The sequence below is a fragment of the Sminthopsis crassicaudata genome, chromosome 4 (assembly GCF_048593235.1).
Source record: "Sminthopsis crassicaudata isolate SCR6 chromosome 4, ASM4859323v1, whole genome shotgun sequence".
Lineage (NCBI taxonomy): Eukaryota > Metazoa > Chordata > Mammalia > Dasyuromorphia > Dasyuridae > Sminthopsis > Sminthopsis crassicaudata.
Window position 1 is genome coordinate 471,193,628 of NC_133620.1, and position 21,866 is coordinate 471,215,493.

General features: G+C 44.6%; 1 protein-coding gene across 6 annotated transcripts in view; it reads right to left on the reverse strand.

Moving 5' to 3' along the window:
• MLPH (melanophilin) overlaps window positions 1-21,866 on the reverse strand; it is a 56,066-nt gene that overhangs the window by 31,863 nt on the left and 2,337 nt on the right. For 5 of the 6 annotated variants that reach the window (XR_012481536.1, XM_074264409.1, XM_074264407.1 and 2 more), the window contains exons 2-4: window positions 9,874-10,009; window positions 2,808-3,029; window positions 1,711-1,844 (exon numbers count right to left, since the gene is read on the reverse strand). Coding sequence is in view for 5 of the 6 variants with exons in the window: in XM_074264409.1 (XP_074120510.1) it covers window positions 1,711-1,844; window positions 2,808-3,029; window positions 9,874-9,983 (466 nt within the window). In the remaining variant the exon portion in view is untranslated. Of the gene's footprint in view, window positions 1-1,704; window positions 1,845-2,807; window positions 3,030-9,873; window positions 10,010-21,866 lie in introns of all 6 variants that reach the window. The other variant, XM_074264408.1, reaches the window with a different exon arrangement.

The window sequence follows — 21,866 nt, forward strand, 5'->3', positions numbered from 1 at the left end:
CCGGGCTGGTCTGCCTCACTTTACTTTTCTGTAACATTGGGACCACAAGGGAACTTGCCTCAGCGGCGCTGCATTGAAAGAGCTCTGAGAACCTACGAGCGCCAGGGAGTGGCAGCTGGGGGGCCTCCTTGTAAGGACTCCGCCTGCCATTCAGCGGAGACCTGCAAATGTCCCTTCTCAGACCCTGCCGGCTGCGCTTCTCCTTCCCCAGAGGCCACCGGCGCCTGGAGCCCACATGGAAGCCAGAGCCGGAAGGCCTGCCTGGGAAGCCTGCCTCAGACCCTCACTAGCCGGGTGACCCCAGCAGCTCGCCCAGCCTCTCTGAGCTGTTTCCCTGTAATTCGGGGAGTTTGGGCTCGGACATCTCTGTGGGGCCTCCTGCTCCAGATCCTGGCCCTCCCAGGGAGCCCTGCGCCGGAGGCGGGATGCTCGGCTCTCCCCCATCCTTGGGTATCATGGTCTCCTCTGGAGCTAGAGAAGGGGCAGCTGAGGGATACAAAGTGGACCAAGGGCAGCCACCACCGGGGAGGCTCTTGCTGTACAAGGCTGCCCCCTGCTGGTTGAAAGAACCTCAGTTCTGTAAGATCTCCAATTCAGAGGAAAGAGAGACCTTAGGATTGTCTCTTCTGACACCCTTCTTCCCTTATGCTCCCGTTTTACAGAAGAGGAAACTGAGGCTGGTACAGATTAAATGACTTGCCTGAGGAGCTGCCATCATTTGTGTAATTAGTAGGAAATGATTCACCTATTTGATTTCCTCTTATTTACATTATTTTTGTCTTAATTGGTTTTATGATTAGGAGATTGCCAGATGGCCCAGTGGCTAGTGTGCTGGCTAGAGTGAAAAAATCTAGCTTCAGGAACTTGCTAGCTATGGGACCTTGGGCAAGTCACTTAATGTCTGCCTCAGTTTCCTTATCTGTAAATTGGGGATTATAACACTTATGTCCTAGAGTTGCTGTGAGAATTGAGATGCTTGTTCCCATGTCGGTCTCTCTTTCCCCTTTCCCTTTTCCCCCACACACTCTCTCTCCCATTCTCCCCTTTCTGCCTCTCTTTGCTTCTCTTTGTCTTTCTCCCTCTCTCTGTCTCTGCTTCTCTCTGTCTCTTTCTCCCTGTCTCTGCTTCTTTTTCTATGTTTGTGTCTGTGTCTCTCTTTGTCTCTCTCATCCTCTCCCACACAGTGCGCTCTCTCTCTCTCTCTCTCTCTCTCTCTCTCTCTCTCTCTCTCTCTCTCTCTCTCTCTCTCTCTCTCTCTCTCTCTCTCTCTTTCTCTCTCTCTCTCTCTCTCCCCCTTTCTCTCTCTGTCTTTGTCTCTCTGTCTGTCTCTCTCCTCCCATCCCCACCCTCATAGCCCCCACAAGCTCCTGCTGTGATTTGCATAATTTGATTACCATGCGCAGTTCACATTCAGTCTGGGAAAAGTCTCTCAGGATTCCTCCTGTGGATTGGCCACATGAAATTCATATTGCCTCCCCCCCTTACACAAATGAGGGCAGCTCCTTGGGCAAATTTTTTAACTTGTATCAGCCTCAGTTTCTTCATCTGTAAAATGGGGGAGAAGATCTGCCCCCATTAGGCTCCTGAAGTCTCTTTCCTCTCTTAGATCTTAGAGAGCTGAGGGTAGAAAATTATTTTCTACCCCTGTATGCAGAAGAGACCAGACTTGGATTCTGACTTCTCCTCTCTTCCCCTCCCCCCTACTCTTACCTAAAGCAGGTGAGCTCCTGGGTCCATGGTGCAGCCTGCCCCAGAGAGAGCGCATAACCTTGTCGCTCCCAAAGCGCTTAAACCTGGCTTTCACGTGCTCATAGTACCACTCAAGGGAGCCCGTCTTCACAACTCTGCCAAAGGAAAGATAGCCTCGTGAGCCAGGTGCCCAGCTCTTCTTCTGCTCCTCTTCCCAGCACTACACTTTGATGTCTCACCCAGTGGTCCCACTATTCAAAGTCTCAATAATTCAGAGATCTCCAAAGTCATCAAAGTTGGTGCTCCCTTCACAGATGCAGATAGCAATCTCTCCAAGGCTTAGCCCCAGCTCAGTTCTGGGAATGAGTTTGCCCCCAGAAACTAATGTGAGAATGAGCCCTTTTTAGCCCCACTAGGTGAGTCTTCCCAAAGCCCAAAGGGAGGGAGCTCCCCCTTTAGCCTTCACATCCTTTCTTAGAAATTGTGTTCCCATGCCATAGCCTTTAGGACCCCAAGCTTGTCTTCTTGCCCCATGGAGCCATCACAGAAAGACTTCAGTAACAGGATAAAAGTCCCAGTTTGCATTCCTATAGGACTTTTAATATCACAAGGGACTTTCCGCACCATAATCCTATGCTTTTTGGCAGAGTGGGAAAAAAACCAACAAATGCTAAATTTGAGTGAGTTCCTTTGAAAGAAAGTATGGTCAAAGGACAGAAGCTTAGATTTGGACTCAGAAGCTTTGGGTTCAAATCTTCACTCTGTCATTTACTTCCTGTATGAATTTGGGTAAGTCACTGGGTCCCAGTTTCCTCTTTTCTAAAACGAGCAGGCTGGCCTAGATGATAGTTTCTAGTTCTCAATCCATGAATTGGGTAAGCTGCCTTATTATCTCCAATTTATAGATGAGGAAGAAGAGATCCAGAAAGAAAATGACTTGCCTAAAATCATACAGCTTAAGTTCTGTATCCAAGCCAATTCCAAGTTCCCTGTTCCATAATAATCTCTGATCATAGGTTTGCAAAGAGTTTTTCCTTACTGCCTTCCTGACAGCCACATGGAACCACAGAGGCAGCTCATCCAGCCCAGTCAGCCCGCTGGTCCCACGGGGCCCTTACCTGGCCAGCTGGCACGGATCGCAGACCCAGGCTTGCTCTCGACGGTTGTAACTGCCGCACTTTTTGCAAGTGTACAGGTGACAGTCCAGGCACTGGCGTTTGCTATTGACCAGGAAGCGGTAGGGCTGGAGACAGTGCCCACAGTGGGTGTCGTTCAGCTGAGCCTGGTCGGAGAGCAGCTCTTTCTTTGTGCTCTCTTTCTGGATCTTGCCCTTTAGTTCCCTTAGGGAAGTACCAGGAAATTGAAAGATGGCTTGTGAGGATACTGAGGTCCAAGCTGCCTACGTCACACTAATGATAGTCCAAGGCCGTGGGTTCATACTCTAGCTCTGAGCCCCATGCTCCCTTTGAGGCTCCAGAGGAGCTTTTGAGCCTTCCTGGGCTTTGCACATAGTAGGATGAAGTCTCAATAAAGGCTTTGAATGACTGATTTAATGAGAATTTGTACATGGATTAACTGGATCAATGAATTTTACTAAATGTCTGTGCCCAGTGCCTGGCCCTTATACAACATGTAAGATCCTACCCCTGAGACCCCTTCCTCTTATTGCTGAATTAAAAGCCTACGATCCAATTTAGGGACAGAATTGAACTGAAGGAGGAACAGATTAAGGAGGGGCTGTAAATGGTGAAAGATTCAAAAGATGGAAGAGAAAAGATGGCACCAAAGAAATGGAGGAATGAGGAAGAGAATGGCAGAGTCTTGGGCCTCTTCCCCTTCCCATCTCAGTGATTTGGGCAGGTCACTAATCTCCAGGCCTCAGTTTCCTTATCTGTACAGTGGGAAGAGATTAAATAGGATCTTTTGTTCATTCTGCCCCCCTTTAAGAGTGAATGACATTCACACTCCCCATTAGTCTCTTCTGAGACCTCAGTAAGCATAAAGATGGCGGGTGATGGTGGTAGGGAAGTCAATGGTAGTGGAGTCCAAGCTCGGGCAGGCCTTGCTCAGCTGGTGACAAAGTGAAGAAAGCTTTGGATCTGGAGTTGGAAACCCGTTCAAATTCTGCTTTAGTCAGTTACTTGCTATGTGACTCTAAGCACACAGCTTACCTTTTTCGGACTCAGTTTCCTCAAATGGGGATAATAATGCAGCATACTGGGGACCAGGGTTAAAGTCCCATGTCAGACATGGGCAAATCGGCCTCTCTCTGAGCCTCAGCTTCCTCCTCTGGAGAATGGGCCATGATTAAGAGGGACGGCCGGGGGACATTCATATTGTGCCGCTACAGGTGAAATTCTTGGACCGGCGCAAGACGGACCAGAGCAAAAGCATTTGCCAAGAATGTTTTCATTAATCAAGAACGAAAGTCAGAGGTTCGAAGACGATCAGATACCGTCGTAGTTCCGACCATAAACGATGCCGACTAGCGATCCGGCAGCGTTATTCCCATGACCCCGCCGGGCATAACTACCTGGATAAGAAGGTCAAGGTGACCTTCTTCAAGGTGAAAACAGACATGTTTGGGGATCCTAGCATGAAGCTGGAAGCTATCTGCACCAAGCTGGTGGCCATTCAAGAGTTAAGAAAGCTGGGGCCCTTCAAAGATGCTCCAGCTGGCTTTCATTTGACCCCTGGAGATTTAGAGGCTGGTGTGTCAGGCCTCCACTGCCATCTCCCCCTCAGGGCAAGCAGCTGACTTTCCCTTCCAGCTCATATTGTGTTTGCTCAGCCTGGTGCCTTCCAGTTGGCTCCCAGCGGCCCCTTCTGGAGCGCTCAGTGCCGGGCAGCTCCAAGGGCCTCCTCCCTGAGCAAGCGGGAGTCTATTTCTGTCCCAGACCGAGATTCTGTCTGAGCTTATCTCCTCAAGCCCTGCTTGTTTGTAGTGACTCCCAAGCCTCTCCTCTTCCTGTTGGCCTCCCAGGGGAAGGTGAGCAGTGTGATATTTAGCTTCTAGGCTGGGCCCTTTAAAGAAGGTGTTTTCCTTTTTGCCTTCTCTAGCCAGGTGGGGGCCCATGTCTTTCCCCCACTGACGTCTCATCTTGGAGATCCCTCTGAAACTCAGGGATGTGGGCAGGAAAGGGGCCTTATCACCAAAATGTCTGCACCAAATGCATGGGGAAGTCTCCACAGTGCTCCAAGATCCTGGGACGAAGCGGGATCTGGAACTCAAAATCAATCAGGCAGCATTAATTAAGCACTCACGGTGTGTTAGTCACTGTGCTGGATCCCAGGGATACGAGAAAGGTTTATATCTACATACAGACATGTATGTATGAATTATGGATATATGTGTATGAGTATATTTGTGTTGAATAGGTATGGGAGGCCAAATCATGATGCAGTGAAAAGGTTCAAATCCCAGTGACACCTAGGTGACTGTGAGACCTCAATTTTCTCCTTTGTAAAAAGAGGAGCAAGAGTGAGAGTGGATCAAATACCCTTAGGAACCCTAGTTTCTAATGGAGGAGACAGCATATATAAGTAGGTACATATAGATTATATGAGCAGTCAAAATGGGAGGGAAGGGGGGATTTTGTAGCTGGCAGGGCCTGGAATGAGGAGCTTGAGCTGAGTCAGTAAAGATTGCAGGAGGTGACTCACATTGGCCTCCTCCTGCTAAGTGACTCTTGCCCAGGTCCTCCCATGATTCCTTTAGCAGGAGTTCACCTAATGAGCTGGGTGGGGTAGGGAGGAGGTCTTTAGCTCTTTGGACATTGAATGGTGGGCTGCCTATTACTTGAGCACATTGAACATGCTGAACGCCGCCCCCCACTCTTCTATTGGCTTTTGGGTGACATAATTCTTGGGTGCCAAGATTTATGAGCATGCAACATCTCCAGAAGATGATTGATGTCAGAAAGTGGGGGCTAGTTTAGAATGATACTTGGAGGGGGCAGCTAGGGGGCGCAGTGGATAGAGCACCAGCCCTGAACTCAGGAGGACCTGAGTCCAAATCTGGTCTCAGACACTTAACACTTCCTAGCTGTGTGACCCTGGGCAAGTCACTTCACCCCAATGACCTCAGCAAAAACTAAACAAAACAACCCCCTTAAAAACCTGGGGTCACTAAAATCACTGGCCAACTTCCCAAAGACCATTCAATCACTCTCCTCCTCCTCCTGAATTCTCATTTTGAAAACTGCTGAAGGCTGAATCAAAGGAGGTTTGCCCCCTTCTATCCCACGGGACACCCCTGTGTGCCTAGCATATAAAACATCTGTTGATTGACTAGCTAATTGACTTCTAAGATTCAGAGATGGGTGATATAATGTGGTGGAGAGAGCGTTGGACTTAATATTGGGAAGTCCTGTGTTTGAATCCAGCCTGCAATGCTGGGTGACCCTGGGTAATTTAGTTCACCTCTCTGAGACTTTTCTATAAAATGGGGATATTGGTCAATTCCCCATAGAACCTCTCTCTCAGGCTTACGGTGAGGATCAAATGAGATCAAAACAAACTTTAAAATGTTGCATGCAAAGCCAATCATGTGTAGCCTGGTGCAGCTGGGCACTGGAGGACAATATTGAAGGAGTGCTGGTATAGAAAAGAAGGTGGGAGAAGAATGAGAGTGAATGGTGGACAGCTCTGAGGTCCTCGGGTGTGCTTTTGGTGTCAGCAGACACTGAGGAAGGCTGCCAGCCTGGGACTAGAACCTTAGGCTACAGCCTGAATTTAGTCATTCAAGAAACAAGCACCTACTGTGGGCCCTTAAGAAACTGACAATCTAGGGAGGGAGATAAGACAGCTTGGGAAAGCTCTTGGGGAAACAACTGCCTCTCTCCCTGTATGACTAAGGAAGACTGAGGGTTGGGGTAGCCCAGTCTCCCAGGAGGAGGAGGGCTGGGGGTCCTATGGAGAGGTTTGGGGGAAAAGGATGGTTCCCCACTCTATGAAAGGATCCCGGGTTCTCAAGTTTCCTAATGACACGAGAGTATGTGGTCCACCTCTAACCCCCACCAGGGGTCAGGCTGGACAGGGGAAGAGCGGAGTTTTCTCCACCAGTAGGCAAGGAGCACAGATCAGGTAATCCAATCCAATCCAATTCATGGGATCATAGATTTAGAGCAGAAAAAGATCTCAGAGAGGATCTAGTTGTTTAAATTAGTCCAAGCCCTTTGTTATATAGATAAGGGACCTGCAAGGATTAATTGCACAAAAACCTCAAAAGGTAGAATCTCTTCCCACTATAGTAAGAACCTGGAAGACCTTTATCTTCAATTCTGCATTATCTTTGACCTTTCCTCAGCATCCAGGCCCTTGTTATAAAGAAAATACCTAAAGATCACCTAATCTCTCAGGTCACAGAGTGTCTTTGATCACAGGCTTTGTGTAAGCAACATGACAATGATTGAGTTGGGGGCCTTTGCTGTTGGGGAAGATTCCTTTTCCCTCCTCTCTCTCTCTCCCTTCTTTCCTTCCTTCCTTCCTTCCTTCCTTCCTTCCTTCCTTCCTTCCTTCCTTCCTTCCTTCCTTCCTTCCTTCCTTCCTTCCTTCCTTCCTTCCTTCCTTCCTTTCTTCCTTCCTTCCTTCCTTTCTTCCTTCCTTCCTTCCTTCTGTTCTCCCTTCCTCCTTCTCTCTCTCTGTCTCTGTCCTCTCTCTCTTCTTCCTTTCCTCCCTCCCCCCTCTTTCTCTTTCAGTTAAAAAAAGCATTACTGCTGTCTTTGGTTTGTATATAACAGGAATTTCTGGAAAGCAAACAACAAAACCCAAACTCTCCTACTTCTCCCTCCTTTTTCCCCTGGAACAGAATCCTTCCTTGGAACAAAGCAAAAACAATTGTTGATCCAAAATAACCTACACAGACTATGCAGTGTCTGACAACGTATCCATTGTTGCTGGGAAGAAGGAAGTGGATTTCATTATCTGTCTTTCAAAATCATTGTTAGTTTTTCAATTACTCAGATTCTATTTTCTTTCCTGTCCTTGGAGACGTGGGGGACTGTGGGTGTAGAATGCTGTATGGACTTTCAGACATAACTAATATGTTGATTGGTTTTGTTGAAGTGTTGTTTTTTCCCTCCTTTTAAAAAACTATATTATAATTGACAGTTTGGAGGGATGATAGAGAGTTGATCAGGAAATCATGAGATCAAGTACTGCCTCTGACATGTACTGGTTGTGTGACTCTGAGCAAGTAATTTCTTTTTCCACCACTCTAGGTAGCTCCCTAATGCCATAAATCTTAGAGAAGATGCTGACTTACATTGATAGAGGGACTTCTTATGCTAAATGAAACTTCCCTAGCTTATCAATTATCCCCTTTGTTCATTTGCAATTCTTTTGAGAACCCTGTGCTCTTATAAGGAGGACACAGTTGGGAAAAGAGACAGACAGTTGTTTCTCAAGTATCTGGGCAGAGTGCTAATGTCCTAAGTACTTTAGCATTTTCATTACAATATAGTAATGGCAGTACTTTAGCATGTAGTACTGAGCTGTTTGATTTATTTTTGTATGCCCCTCAGTACAAGAATCAAACTGAATCAGGTCCTATACTGGATGCTAGTGGTCAAAAGATGCAAGAATTGTCTCTCCCCCAACCCCCTAGTATGGAAGCTCCTGGAAGGCAGTTCTCTTTTTCTTTTTGACTTTGCATCTTTAGAACTTGGCATACAGTAGGTGCTTAATAAGCACTTGTTGAATTGATTTGCATTGACTATGATATATGGTAGAGCAGGATAAACCTAGAAAAGGGTAATGTCCCATTGGAGTTCCCCATCCATTGTGTTAGGAGTAACATGGTGGGCTTCCTGTGAAAGAACTGGGCCTTGAAGAAAAGATAGTATTTCCACAAATAGATATGGGGTGAATGGCTGGTAGTGTAGACATTTGATGACCTGATATCTTCAAGAACCAACCCTCTGAAAAGGAAAGATGGTCACACTTTTTATACCTCCTCTGATGGGCAGGACACTGATGGCTACTTCCTCTTTCTTTGACTCTTCTTCTCTTGATTCTCTTGACCCCATTTATATCCTAGCTGGCCTTTTCCCACTCCAGAGGGAGAAAGGCTTTTCTTCTTCCAATCTAGCAAGCTAAGAATGCCCAAAGATCTACCCTTGGACCTTTGTGCCTCTCTCGTACTCTCAGAGAACCTGGTTACTTGCATGATCTCAGCGTTCCTCTATTGCCAGGTCTCAATTAGTGCAAACCAGGAACCTCCTGAAGTGATTGCAGGCTTTTGAATTTGCAATATTCAAAGTTATAATTCTATAAAACATGGCATTGGTTTTTGCCCAATGGAAAGAGGCAGTGAGAATTTGATTAATGTGACCACTTAAGGGGCTGATGCTCAGACTAGTCCTGAGATAAAAAATGGATTTTTTTATGTCCCAGTAAATCTTTCCCTCTCAGAAAGTCAAATAAAATATTTAAAACTCTCTAATTTCTCTAATTTTCTCTAATTTCTAATTTTCTAATTCTCTAATTTTCTCTAATTTCTAATTTTCTAATTCTCTAATTTTCTCTAATTTCTCTAATTTTCTCTAATTTCTAATTTTCTCTAATCTCAGTTTCTTCAGCATTACAGTGGAAGAATTTTCTGGCATGTGTGCATGTATAAAGTTCATTTATAAAATATATTTAAATTTCATTCATAGGCTTCTACATCTAGAACTGGGAAGGAGTCAGAAGTCCTCTAGCTCAGTAGTGTTAAGCTTTAATAGCAATGGAGGCCATGAAACAATACATAGATCCCAGTGGACTGAACCACATATTAATAACATCCATGTTTTATTTTGTTTTTAGTTTATTAAAAGTTTCCCAATTGCATTTTAATCTGATTTGGTCTTTACTTGAGAGCTATATGTTTGACATTGTTCATGCAGTCAACCTCCTCATTTTACAGATAGGGAAACTGAGGCTCATGGAGGTTAAAGTTACTTCATCAAGGCCACAGAGAAAGTCAACATTAAAAGTGGGATTTTAATCCAAGTCCTTTCACTCAAGAGCAATGCTCTTTCTGTTGTCTTAATACATGCATATTAAACACCTACTGTGTACCAGAAACAGAAGATACAAAAGAAAAAAAATAATTCCTGTCCTCTAGCAGTTTCCATTCTCCTGGGCTAAGATACCCCATGTAAACAGAAAACTAGAGACAAAATAAATGACCACATTTCTTACTCCAATCGTTCTTCTTCTTTCTTTCGAAGATCGAAGTCACGCTGAACCACCTCCCAAATATGCTTGGCTTCTTCATCTGTCAGCTTGGAGAGATCCAGTTTTTTGCCCATTATTGCTGATGGGTCAGGATGACACCCTAAATGTCACAGAGAAAGTAATCAGCCAAGGAGAAGCCATACCATCCAATTGGCAATTTAATTGTTCTCAGCAAGCACTTAAGTCATAGGACCGTACATCACAGGTACCATCTATGACCTTGGAGCTTGTGGTCTGCTAAAACCCCAGATCTCTTTCAGACAAATCACTAATTAGTTGCCTCCTAAACTTCAAGCAACTGTGACTTTGTGTGGGCACTCAATTCCTTAGTGAAGATTGTAGCTCCTTTCCACCTCAGTAGAGAAATTTTAATAATTGTTGTTCCCAACAAAATAAAGATGAAATGTCATTTACTTCTTGATAGAGAAGTGACAAACTTAAATGAACTTAAATGATGAACTCAAAATGAAGAAAGAGACCTACATTTATGAACACCACTAATGAGAATTCCCCTCCTCCACAGGACTATGTCAATATGAGTCGATGAGTTTATTTTTCATTTAAAAAAATTGTCATTGTAGGTGAGGATTGTGGGAGGAAAAAGATTCATTAAAAAATCAGTTACTCATGTATGGGATTGCCTGTCATCTAGGGGAGGGGGTAGAGGGAGAAAATTCGGAAAAGAAGTGAGTACAAGGGATAATGCTGTAGAGAAATTACCCATAGGTAATGTCAAAAATTATAATTATAAAATTAATAAAAGAAAAAAAAACAAAACTGAAAAAAAATCAGTTACTTAGGAAGAAGAGAGAAATATTGTGATTGAAAAATTCCATATTTATAAGGATGAGCATCTCCAAGTTTAGCTGGTCTGCTCCTTGGACAAGAGAACTACAGCCCATCATTGGGTTTGTGATCAAAATAGAGGCACATGCGTGCACATGTGTGCACACTCATGCACATGCACATGTGCACATACACACACAGGAATATGGTCATAGCTTCTTAGCATCCGAGTTAGGAGTGAATTTTGAGACTATCTCGCCCAACTTTCTGTTATCAATTGCAAATATGAAGCTCTTAAGCTATGCCAGACTCTGTCCTTGGTGCTGAGGACACAGTTATCAAACAGTTCTTGCCCTCTGGGAGCTTGCATTTGAATGGAGGAGGTAACATGTTGATAGAAAAAAATATATAAGAAAATATATACCCAGTAAATAGATAATTTCTGGGGGGTTAGCGGCTAGGAGGGGGGCTTCTTGTTGGAAGCCATGCTGGAGCTGAATCCTGAAAGAAGTGAAGGATTCTCCTCCTCTTACTCCCATTGCCTCCTCCACTACCAGACATTTCTAAAACATTATAAGATCCACAAATTGCTTTATATATAAGATCTTATTTGAGGCAGTTAGACCCTCTGGATGTTTATTCTCATTTTGCAGATGAAAGAACTGAGTCATAGGGGGAGCAGCCATTTGTATAGGGTCACATAGGTAGTAAATTGTGTAGCTGGGATTCAAACCCAGCTCTCAGTCTAGAACTCTTCGCTTCTACCATGAATCTAAAAGCTGTTAGTGAAGAATAGATGAGAAATCCAAAGCCTTAATGTAAGCTTGAGGACATAGCAATATTTGAAGAGTTTAAACATATTTTTTCAGGGTTCACTGGGGCTTTCAAGTCTACCAGGCAAGTTGAACGCCCAAGGGCCGTGTCTGCAATTGCCAAAAGGCATCACCCAGATCTGGTTCTTATGAAAGGAAATGTCTGCCTCAAGAAGGGTCATGCGCTTTCTCTGCTGGGTTTGGAGAGATGATGATGGGAAGGGGGAAGTTGGAGGTTGGACTCCATCAGATATGGCTGATTCTAATGGGCTCAGCTGCTGTCATGGGGTTTAAGGTCACACTCCCACAGAGTCTGATGGAATAAATGATGAATGATTTCTAAAACCAATTGGCTAACAGAGAAGTCTAGCAGATCTTGACACTGAGGACCAAAGGCCTTCGTGAATGCAGTCCACAGCTGGCCACCATTTTGTATCAAAGTGACCTGTAGTTTCTGGTCTGTGAACATATTGTATCTGCCAGCAAAATATAAGCTTCATGATGTTGGGAGGGTTTGGAATAAATCTTTGTATCCCCAGTTCCTGGCATATCAGAGAAACAATAAATGCTTAGGGTAATTAGGGGGTATGGTGAACACAATGCCATCTCTGAAGTCAGGAAGACTCCTCTTCCAGAGTTCAAATCCATCGTGAGACATTTATTAGTCATGTGACCCTAGATAAATCATTTAGTCTCATGAGTAAAATGAACTATAAAAAGAAATGCAAAGCACTCCAGCATTTCTGCCAAGAAAACTCCAAACGGGTCAAAGAGACCTGAACAAAACTGAAATTGCTAAGCAATAACAACTAAACACTTGCTGATTGATTGACAGAGTAGCTTACAAATCTTTCTAAAGGAGTTGATCAAGGTTATCCCTGGAGAATCAGGGGAGGCATGAGAGCACTTTTAGGCCATTTTAAAATCTGTCATGCACCAAAAGGATCATCCTCATTTTGCTTGACCCCATAGGGGAAAACCCAAAACAAGAGACTGAAGAGCAAAAAAGGAAGTTGAGTCTTTACAGAAGGAAAAGTTTGCCAAGGAGAGCTGATCCAAAAAGGAATGGGAGGGGAAGGGAAGGAAGAAATAGGAGGAAAGGAGGAGGGAGAAGGAAAGGAGAAGGGGAGGGGAGGAAGAGGGGAAGAGGAGAAGGAGGAAGGGAGTTCCTTTTCCTTCGAGATCTGTAGGAGAGAATGGACTAAAATTCTTGGTCAGAGATGGGGATTCCTATTCAAGCCCCGAGATGTGGATTTTCACAACCTTATATAGACTTACTGGGAGTTTTCCGAGTGGAATCCAGCTTGGGCAATAGGTGAGAGCACGGAGGGATTTCAGGGCCCTTTCCCAGGCCCTTTGAGCAGGTGGTTCACTGTGCTCACTCTCCTAGGCTGACACTGAGAAGCCTCAGAAATGGGGAAGTGATTTCCCCTCCTTGGAGCGCCCTTTTTCCATTCTGGATTCCAAAGCTTTTTTTTTCCCTCAGACCAACCCACTGACCAAAAATATTCACCATGAAAATGTTAATCCAACAACCTCTTTCCCAGATCTGGGCTTTTAGATTCAGAGTTGGAAGAGTCCTCAGAGACCATCTAATCTACCCTCCTTGATTTACAAATGAGGAAACTGAGACCCAGAAAGGTCAGAGGATTTGGCTAGGTCACATGAGTAGTAAGTGACAAAATGAGAATCTGAGCTCCTGACTGTTGGCTTCCACTGCAGTCCATTCTCCACTCTGGCATACTTCTTCCTTCAAATTTATTATACCAGGAAGATGGGCAAAGCTAGTTTTTACCAGCTGGAAACTGCCTATCAGCTTCCTCATGGCCAGCATGAGAAGTCACCTTCTGCTGCCCAGAGCCTGTTTTCCTTTATTAACCTCTAGGAGCCTCCGGGTCACGGCAGAGCTTCCAGTTCACAGGCTACCCAGTCCGACCGCCCTGAGCACCCAATGCCAGCTTCATAAACAACACTGTTCTGTGAGCGGTGTAAGGGTGGGGAGGAGGGTTGGTATGCCACAGGCTTCCCGCTTCTCATGGAAGGTTCAATTCGGTTCTTGGGTGGAAAAAAAATCCTTCCAGATGCTCCCTAGAGCAAAATGAATGGCTGGATTTCAATGGAACTAAATGCCCTCTTCCTCATAAAAAACAGGGGTGGTTTTCTTTAATTTTTATTTTTCCCATCTCTCCCTCTCTTCTGAAGTATTTAAGCCCACAGTGAGGGCATTCATTAACATCAAAGCCACACAGTATATCCTAACAACCAAACCCGACCATGACCATCAGCTGACTTAGCTGTTCTCTCACTATACCTTGGAAAGGCCAAACCCCAAACCTCATATGGGAAAAAATGTGGCTCCTAAGAGTAGCACAATCAAAGCCAATTACAGAAACCCCTCACTTACTCATGCCCCCCCCCCAATCAATCAATTAACAAGTAGTTATTTATTGAGTTCCTCCGAAGTTCCATATGCTGTGCTAAGCCAATGAAAGGCAAAAAGACAGGGCTCCAGTCAAGTGCCCAGAACGTAGCTGAGATCCAAAGAGTAAACAAGAATAGGCTCTGGAACCTAAATCATCATCATAGAATTCGTGCATGAAAGTTCGAGCTCTATAAGTTCTTTGGAGAATCTCCTAAGCTTCTCTCTCAGATCCTACTTACTCTTACTCTAGACAAAATTCTAACAAATCTGCTTCCAAGCCTTGAAATTCACTTTCTAGTAGATCTCTTATATAACCCCTTGTGGCTTCCTTGCCCACAGCTGAGCTGCTGGAGATTGTGAAGAAGAGATAAAAACTGAATCCAAAACTCACAAAGTCAATTCCCTTCCAATGAAAGAAGTTTCTCTCACACTAGACTGCTTGGCCTGAATTCCAATTCTGCCTCAGATCTTTATGGTGTGATACTGGACAAGTCATTTTCTGTGTCCTCATCCACAAATGAAAGGATCAATGATGGTCTTGGAGATCCCAGATCTCTGAATCTTTCAATCCCTTCTTGTCTTTTTCTCCTTCTGCACCTTTACACCTTCCTCTCCACTGCCTCCTGACCCCAGGGAGTTGAGGTATCTCTAATATTAGGAAAGAAAAAGTTTTCCCCTTTCTTCTCTCATTATCTTATCTCTCACTGTTAGTTCTAGAAGAAGTCCACCTACACTTGCCTCTTACTTTATTCTCCTTCCTTAGCCCTTTGCTATCTGCTTCTGATCCCACCCCTATTCTGAAGTTGCTTTCTCATAGGCTGCCTGGGGCTCCTTGCTGGGTAGGGGGTGGGGTGGAGGAAGGCAAAAGTGGGGTTGACAACTCACTGGGGTTCTGCCTGGGGCAGGAAGCCTATATCCAAAAGACAGAGATGGGTGGTGAAGGGGCTGTGAAAGCAGAAAGTATGGAGTCTGCATGAGACGAGGAAGTAGACAGCAGGAAGGGGAAAGGAGCTGACCAATCATCTATAGGGCTTTGAGAGGAGTCTGCTAGACCCAGTTTCAACCCAATTTCAAAAGCCTGTTGTTAAATTTCCAGTGTGAGTTTATACCTCTGAAATTGGCAAATGGTACAAATCAGGGCTTGATCTATCATTTTTGGGCTTGTCTAGACTTAAGAAAGTGATGGAGAAAATATTAATAGTGTAGATTAAACTTATAAGTGGACATGTCATATTTTTGGGGGGGTGGGGAAGGGAAAAGCTGATTGTTAAACATTTATCAGCATATCTCTTGATCAACTTGTTACCCCAAAGCCCCAACCCAAATTCCCATAGCTTGACAATCAATGCCCTCCAGCATTTGCCTCGAAGGTACTTTCCCAGCCCTATCTCAGTTCTAGCAAATCTGACCTGCTCTTCTCCCAGACCCAATAGCTCTTTCCTTTCTGTGCCTTCCTCCTTCAGCATCCTGATTCTCCCTCAAGAGCCTGCACAGCTTGTGAAAAGAGAGCTGCATTTAGGCTTTGGAGACCTGTACTTATTGGTTGACTGAGAGGTGACGTCACCTGCCTGATATCATGAGGGACAAACAGTAATAAGAAACAGACAGGACACTGCACCACGTGTGCATCCATCTGAGGCAGAAGATCTGTCAGGAAAGGCTTATTCACTGCCTACTCCTATAAGTAGACTTTTGCTTTAGGTGAGGGGTGGACCCGGAGACAGAAGTTCTGAGTTCAAATGTGACCTCAATGCTTAGAACAAATGGAGATAGTAACAGCTCCTCTCTTCAGGGTTGTTGTGAAGATCAAATGAGATAATGTTTGTAAAGTAGTGTGTGAATCTTAAAGCAGTGCTTTGTAAATATTCTCATCATCCTCACTATTATTATTATAAAAACTGTAGAGAACTTGGTCTCTGCACTTAGAGAGCTTACAGTCTTGTCAGGGGGCAAGATACAAAACGAGATCTCCGTAATATGTCATCTCACATGACAAATGATCACCTCTCCCCTGGACCATTGTAATAGCCTGCTTGTTGGGCTGCCTGTCCCAAGGCTCTCCCCACTCCAGTCCATCCTTAAGCTTCTTAAAGCCTAGTCTGACCAGATCATCCCCTCCCCAACTCAGTAAACTCCACTGACCCCCTCACACCTTCAGGATGGAATATAACATCTTTTGTTTGGCATTTAAAGTCCTTTCCCATCTGTCCCATCTTTCCAGTCTTCTTATATTTTACTCCCTTCCACTAAGTCTGTTCTTTGCACATGTCAATCCATCCCTAAGCTCCATGCTCTTGTTAGTTTTCTCCCATACCTGGATTGCTCTTCCTCCTTCTTCCCATTTCTTTGAATGCTAAAATTCCCTCTAGACTCAAGTTAGGTTCCATCTTCTCCATAAAATCTTCATGAAGTCCGGATTTCTAATGACACCCCCCCTTATCCATCACCTTGCGCCTAATTTACATTTATTTGAAATATGTTGAATTGTAAGTAAGCCCCTTGAGGGCACATATTGTTTCATTTATTTCAGTACCCCCATTATCTACTAGTGCCTTGCATGCAGTAGGTGCTTAATAAATGCTTATTGTAGATTTTGCATGGGTAAATATTGAAAACTATCTTTGCAAATTTTTTGAAAATAAAAAGTTATTGTTAAAATATTATGGATCTTATTGGACTCCTTGGCATCTGGGGAGGGCATGGGGGAAAGGAGGGAAAGTTGGAACACAAGGCTTTGCAAGGGCTAATGTTGAAGAATTGCCCATGCATGTTTTGAAAAATAAAAAGGTTTAATAAAAAAGATTTAAAGAAAAAAATGTTATGATTACTTTTGTTGGATATGACATTTTGGGCCACAAACCTAGTTATTTTTTTATTGGCCCCACGTTGGGCGCCAATTGTAATGTTCTGATCGTCTCTCAGTTGTAATCCTTCTCTGGGAGGAGGTTTCTTTTCTGTATAATCTTTTCCTCTATGAGCAGGTTTCTTGGGAGGTTTCTGGAGCCTCCAGCCAGCCTCTTCTTCTTCCTGAATCCTGGCTCTGAATCTCCTCCAGCTCTTGTCCTTTCCCAATCCAGACTGCTTTCCAGGCTCAATGTTGCCTCTTTTTATCCTCCCAGAGAATGGGTGTGGGATAATGCAAAGGCTTCTGGGAAGAACCACTTTAACCAATGAGCTTGCTCCTTTTAGAATTCCTAAGGTGTAAACTCCCTTTAAAGGCCCAAACCAAAGGTCTGAGCCAGAGAACTGACAAGACAACCTGAATTCTCACCTTGTCACTGTCCAGACAACCTGAGTTCTCGCCTGGTAATCCTAACATCCAATATATACTATCCCATAACCTGTGGACTTTTATTGTGGAAGATGATGAATCCTGTACAATTCTGATTATAGTTCCAGCATATTTGGATTTATTGTTATTGTTTGTTTCTTGTAGAATTTTCTCTTTGAGCTAGGGATTTTGAAATTTAACAACAAAATCCCCAGTATTTTTTAAAAAAATAAATGTTTGCTGTTTGAGAATATGTTAGAGAATTAGGCAATAAAGTATATTTCCTCTCCTTCAATACCAGGATTTGGTGTCCTGTTACTGCACATATTTTGAATGCAACCTTGGTTCCCAGGAACTGTGCAAACAGCTGTAGCAATCCAGTTGTCCACAGATAGGACAAAGAGTCTCTGTCTCGGAGCCCAGGTGGGTGTCTCTGGCTCATATATCCTGTGAGTGGAGTCAAGTGCTTCCTTTCTCCTTTCCTGTTGGGCATGAGAACGCTCTGGAATCCCTGAGCTCAGAGGTCCAACCTGCTTCTCCTGATGAGTGGTTATCTACTGAGTCCCAGAATCACTGATTCTGAGGCTTGGAAGGGACCTCTGTGACCTCTTGAGTGACCCAGTCCTGAACAGCAAGCCCTCTGTAGCATGGCCAACAAGTGGGTCTCCATCCTCAGCATGGAGACTTCACCAAAGAGGCTCGGGCCACATCGCAAAGAGGCCCATGTGGACTGATCCGTAACAGCTCTAACTGTTGGCAAGACTTCATTGCCATCAGTCGAAATCAGCCCCTTTTTGTAAATATAGCAACTGGCTACCAGCTCTTCCTGATTGTGTCCTCTGGGGCCAAACAGAGTAAAGCTAATCCTTCCTCCTTCCTATCAAGTCATCTCTTTCTCTTCAGCTCAGCATCCTTGGTTCCTTCCACTGATTCTCATGACACAGACTCCAGGACCTTCCATCCGGTCAACTCCTCCAATGGATCGATGACCTTCCTGAACTGAGGCTTCCCTGTAATAATGACAGTTGCCATTTATATAGTGTTATAAAGTTGTTAAAGCTCTTCTATCATTTGAGCCTTGCAACGTCCCTATAAGGTGGGATCGCTGTATGCTATTATCTCCATTTAAGCAACAGGGAAACTGAGGCTCAGAGAAGGAAGCGAGGGAAGCATTTTGTGCTGTTTGTACGATACATGAGGTAGTGACTCCATGGGCCAAAGGGTCATCCACTCTGAAGCAGCAGACACGTCTTCCTTCCTGAGTGCAAATCCAGCACTCTCTTCCCTGTTTCACTTGTTTCCAGGAGAATGACAATCCTCTCCTTAGTAAGTCTCTCTTGAGACTGTTAAAAAAATAAATTTCTAGAAATTATCTCTTGGTCATGAGATTCCTGGACAAAATAATCTTTCTTCCTCATTCTTCCGCTTGAATTTAATCATGCTTTCACTCCCTGAGATTGGCAGTCTTCTCTGTTTGTTCAAAGAGCAGCTGGGGGTGGGGCAGAGCCCAGGCCACCCTGCGGGGGGGCTTGGAACCCTTTACTAAGTACTAAGGAGGCAAATACAGATTATTGGCTTTTATGAGATATCTTAAAATAATCGTTCTCTCCTTTTAAAAAAAACAATTTAAATTGCTGGTAATTTTTGAATGGAGTTTAAGGAAAAATACTTTTGTTTTTGCTGAAATATTGATTTAAAATGAAACTCTGTCTACTCCTTGTCTTTCCTTGATTGCAAGAGAAATTTTGCTTTGACGGTAGGACATGGGTTCTTGGCCAACAGAAATTGGGGAGCAAAGCTCTGCTGGGAAGTCCTCCCCTTTCCCCAACCCCATGTAGCCTCTGATTGTAAATGAGGGGAGAGTTTCTCTGAGTCACTCTCTCTACGCTGGTGGTGATAAGACAACCCAGAGTGTTAATCTTATAGTCAGCCCCGGTTCGGGGAACAGTTTTTAGAAGGACGTTGATGATCTGGAGAGAGACCAGATAAGGACAAACAAGAGTTGAATTTGTAGAGTTAAGTTTGAAAGGAACTCTGGGGTCTGACCTGCCCCCTTTTTAGGGCTAGTGAGTGTCAAAGGCAGGTTTATCTTGAGGCTTGTTGAATTTAAGACCAGTGTTCTCTCCATGGTGCTACTGATGTGTCATGTGAGGAATGGTGGAGGTAAAGGGGAGGTTTAGTTTGGAAAAGAGAAAAGACTCAAGGGGACAGCAGAGCTAAAGACTTTCCTGAGACCCTCTGTGAACAAGTCTTAATTAGTCCATTCACTGATTGGTTTTTTCCATAGTTGGAAACCATATTTGTAGTGGGTCATAGGATGAGAGATTCAGACCCAGAAGGTGGTTCTGAATCCTTCATTTATTTAGGCCCTCATTTTTACAAGTATAGAAATGAAAGTTTAGATAGCTTGACCAAAGTCACACAGGTAATGAGTGATTGGCAGATCCAGGATTCAAATCTAGGACCCCTGCCTGAATCCTGGTACTCTCTGGAGGATGAAAGGGATCTGGGAATGAAGAGAGGAAAAGCAGCAGAGATTTTATCCCTTGAATTAAAAACTAGTTGTGCGAGCTACAAGAGAGGATATGGCCCAGTGGAAAGAAGGCTGGGTTTGGAACAGAGCTTGTGATTGTTCAATCATTGCAGTCGTGTCCAACTGGTTATGATCCTACTTGGAGTTTTCTTGGCAAAGTGACTGGACTGGTTTGCTATGTCTCTTTTCAGCTCATTTTACAGATGAATAAACTGAGGTAGTGTGTGTGTATGTGTGTGTGTGTGTGTACAATACATGTATGGTGTGCACATATGTGGTGCGTGTTGTATGTGGTTTGTGAGTGTATCTTATACAAGGAGCATAGACCAGATGCTCCTTGGGGGCAGGAACTCTCCTGTGATCACCCTTGCATCCTCAAAGCTTTACCCAAACTACAAGTTTAATCTAAGTTTAAATTCTAACGCTTCCATTCATGACATCCCATATCTTCTCTCTCCAGGATTCTCTTACCTCACTTGACCACTCTAGTCTCTAGTTTCCTTCTACAGCTCAGCTCATGGGAACTGCAGGAGGAATGGGGGTTTCTTGGGATCATGGACCACCAGAGGGGTCAAATGATACGAGATCTCCGATTTTGGGTGGAAAGGCTCCCAAGGCCTCATCCTACCTGCTCACTTTACACCAGAGGAAACTGAGTCCTGCTGGCTTGGGGACACTCTCCGCTCTCCCTTAGGGCTCAGCTAAGAACCTCTGAAGCATCTCCCCAGATCCAGCCCTTTGTGCAGTGGCCCATAATCCCAAGCCACCCTCCATCCTGTGGCTCCCATGAGCTGAATTAGAGAAGGGAGCGGGTCTAACAAAGTGGCAGAGATTCGGTGCCAAAGGGCCTGGGTTCAAGGGCACAAGTTGATGGCAGGAGGAAAGGGCTTTTGGCCTTCCCCACATGTGTGACTGCCCCCAAATGGGGCCCTGGCTCATGATTGGTCGATAAGTATTTATGAGGAGCTGGGCAGACAGACTGAAGTGGATCTTACATTCTACTGGGAGAAGGAACCTATGTAAAATAGACCAAATATTAGTGCTCACAGCTCGATGTCGAGTCATGAACACTTGGGTTCCGATCCTGCCTGTGCCACAGATGGGCTTTTGATCCTGGGCTGGGTCAGTTCACCTTAGGGTTCCAGGCTGTTCTAAGAAATCACTGGGAGACGGGGCCCATCTTCCTTATCATTCCCAGCAACACTTGCTCCCAGGTTACTGCTAATGATGGAGGGAGGCTCCTGGATGGGGCAGCAACCCTAAGACCACTAATCCGGACCAGCCCTCGGAGCCCTTTCCTGGACAAGGGAGTCCTGTAGGGAGGGATATGATTTTATTAGTGGAAATGATATCAGAGAAGAGGCCTGACCATCCATTAAAAATCAAGGCTTCCATTTTCATGGCTGATGAAATCTCCCCCATTAGAATGGGAACTCCTTAAGGGCAGGGCCTAATTTTAATTTTAAAAATTTGTAACCCCCCAATATATAAGTGCCTGGCACACAGTAGGATAGATTCCCCTGGTAGCTATGTAGTGCTATGAATGAGTGCAGAGGCTGGAGTCAGGAAGAACTGAGTTCAAATTCAGCTTCAGACACTTCCAAGTTGAGTGACCCTGGGCAAGTCACTTAACCCAGTTTGCCTCAGTTTCCTCATCTGCAAAATGAGCTACACTCCAGTATTTCTACCAAGAAAACTTCACACAGGGCCATGGAAAATTGGTCACCACTGAAATGACTGAACAATAATAAGTAGGTGTTTAATAAAATGTTTGTGAAAGAATGAATTTCTGGCAAGTAATTTCACTGAACCCCAGTTTCCTTATCTATAAACTAAAGGCAATAGTAAAGTCTGCCCGACTATTTCTCAGGGCTGATTCTTAGAGAGTCATCTGTCAAATCCTAACTATGTGTAAGCCTTCTTTTTTACGGACTGGCATCAGGCTGAGGGTTGCTGGGTAATATGACACGGGCTTTAAATGGCAAAGAGAGGCCGGAACCTTTCTTGACCCTGGGCTGCTTGGCAGAATGGGCTGAGGGGCCCTCGCTCTGGCAGGACTTAGCTTTGTGACCCTGGATAAAGCACTTTGTTGCCCCAAGCCTCAGTTTCCCCTATAAATGGGCCTAATTATAA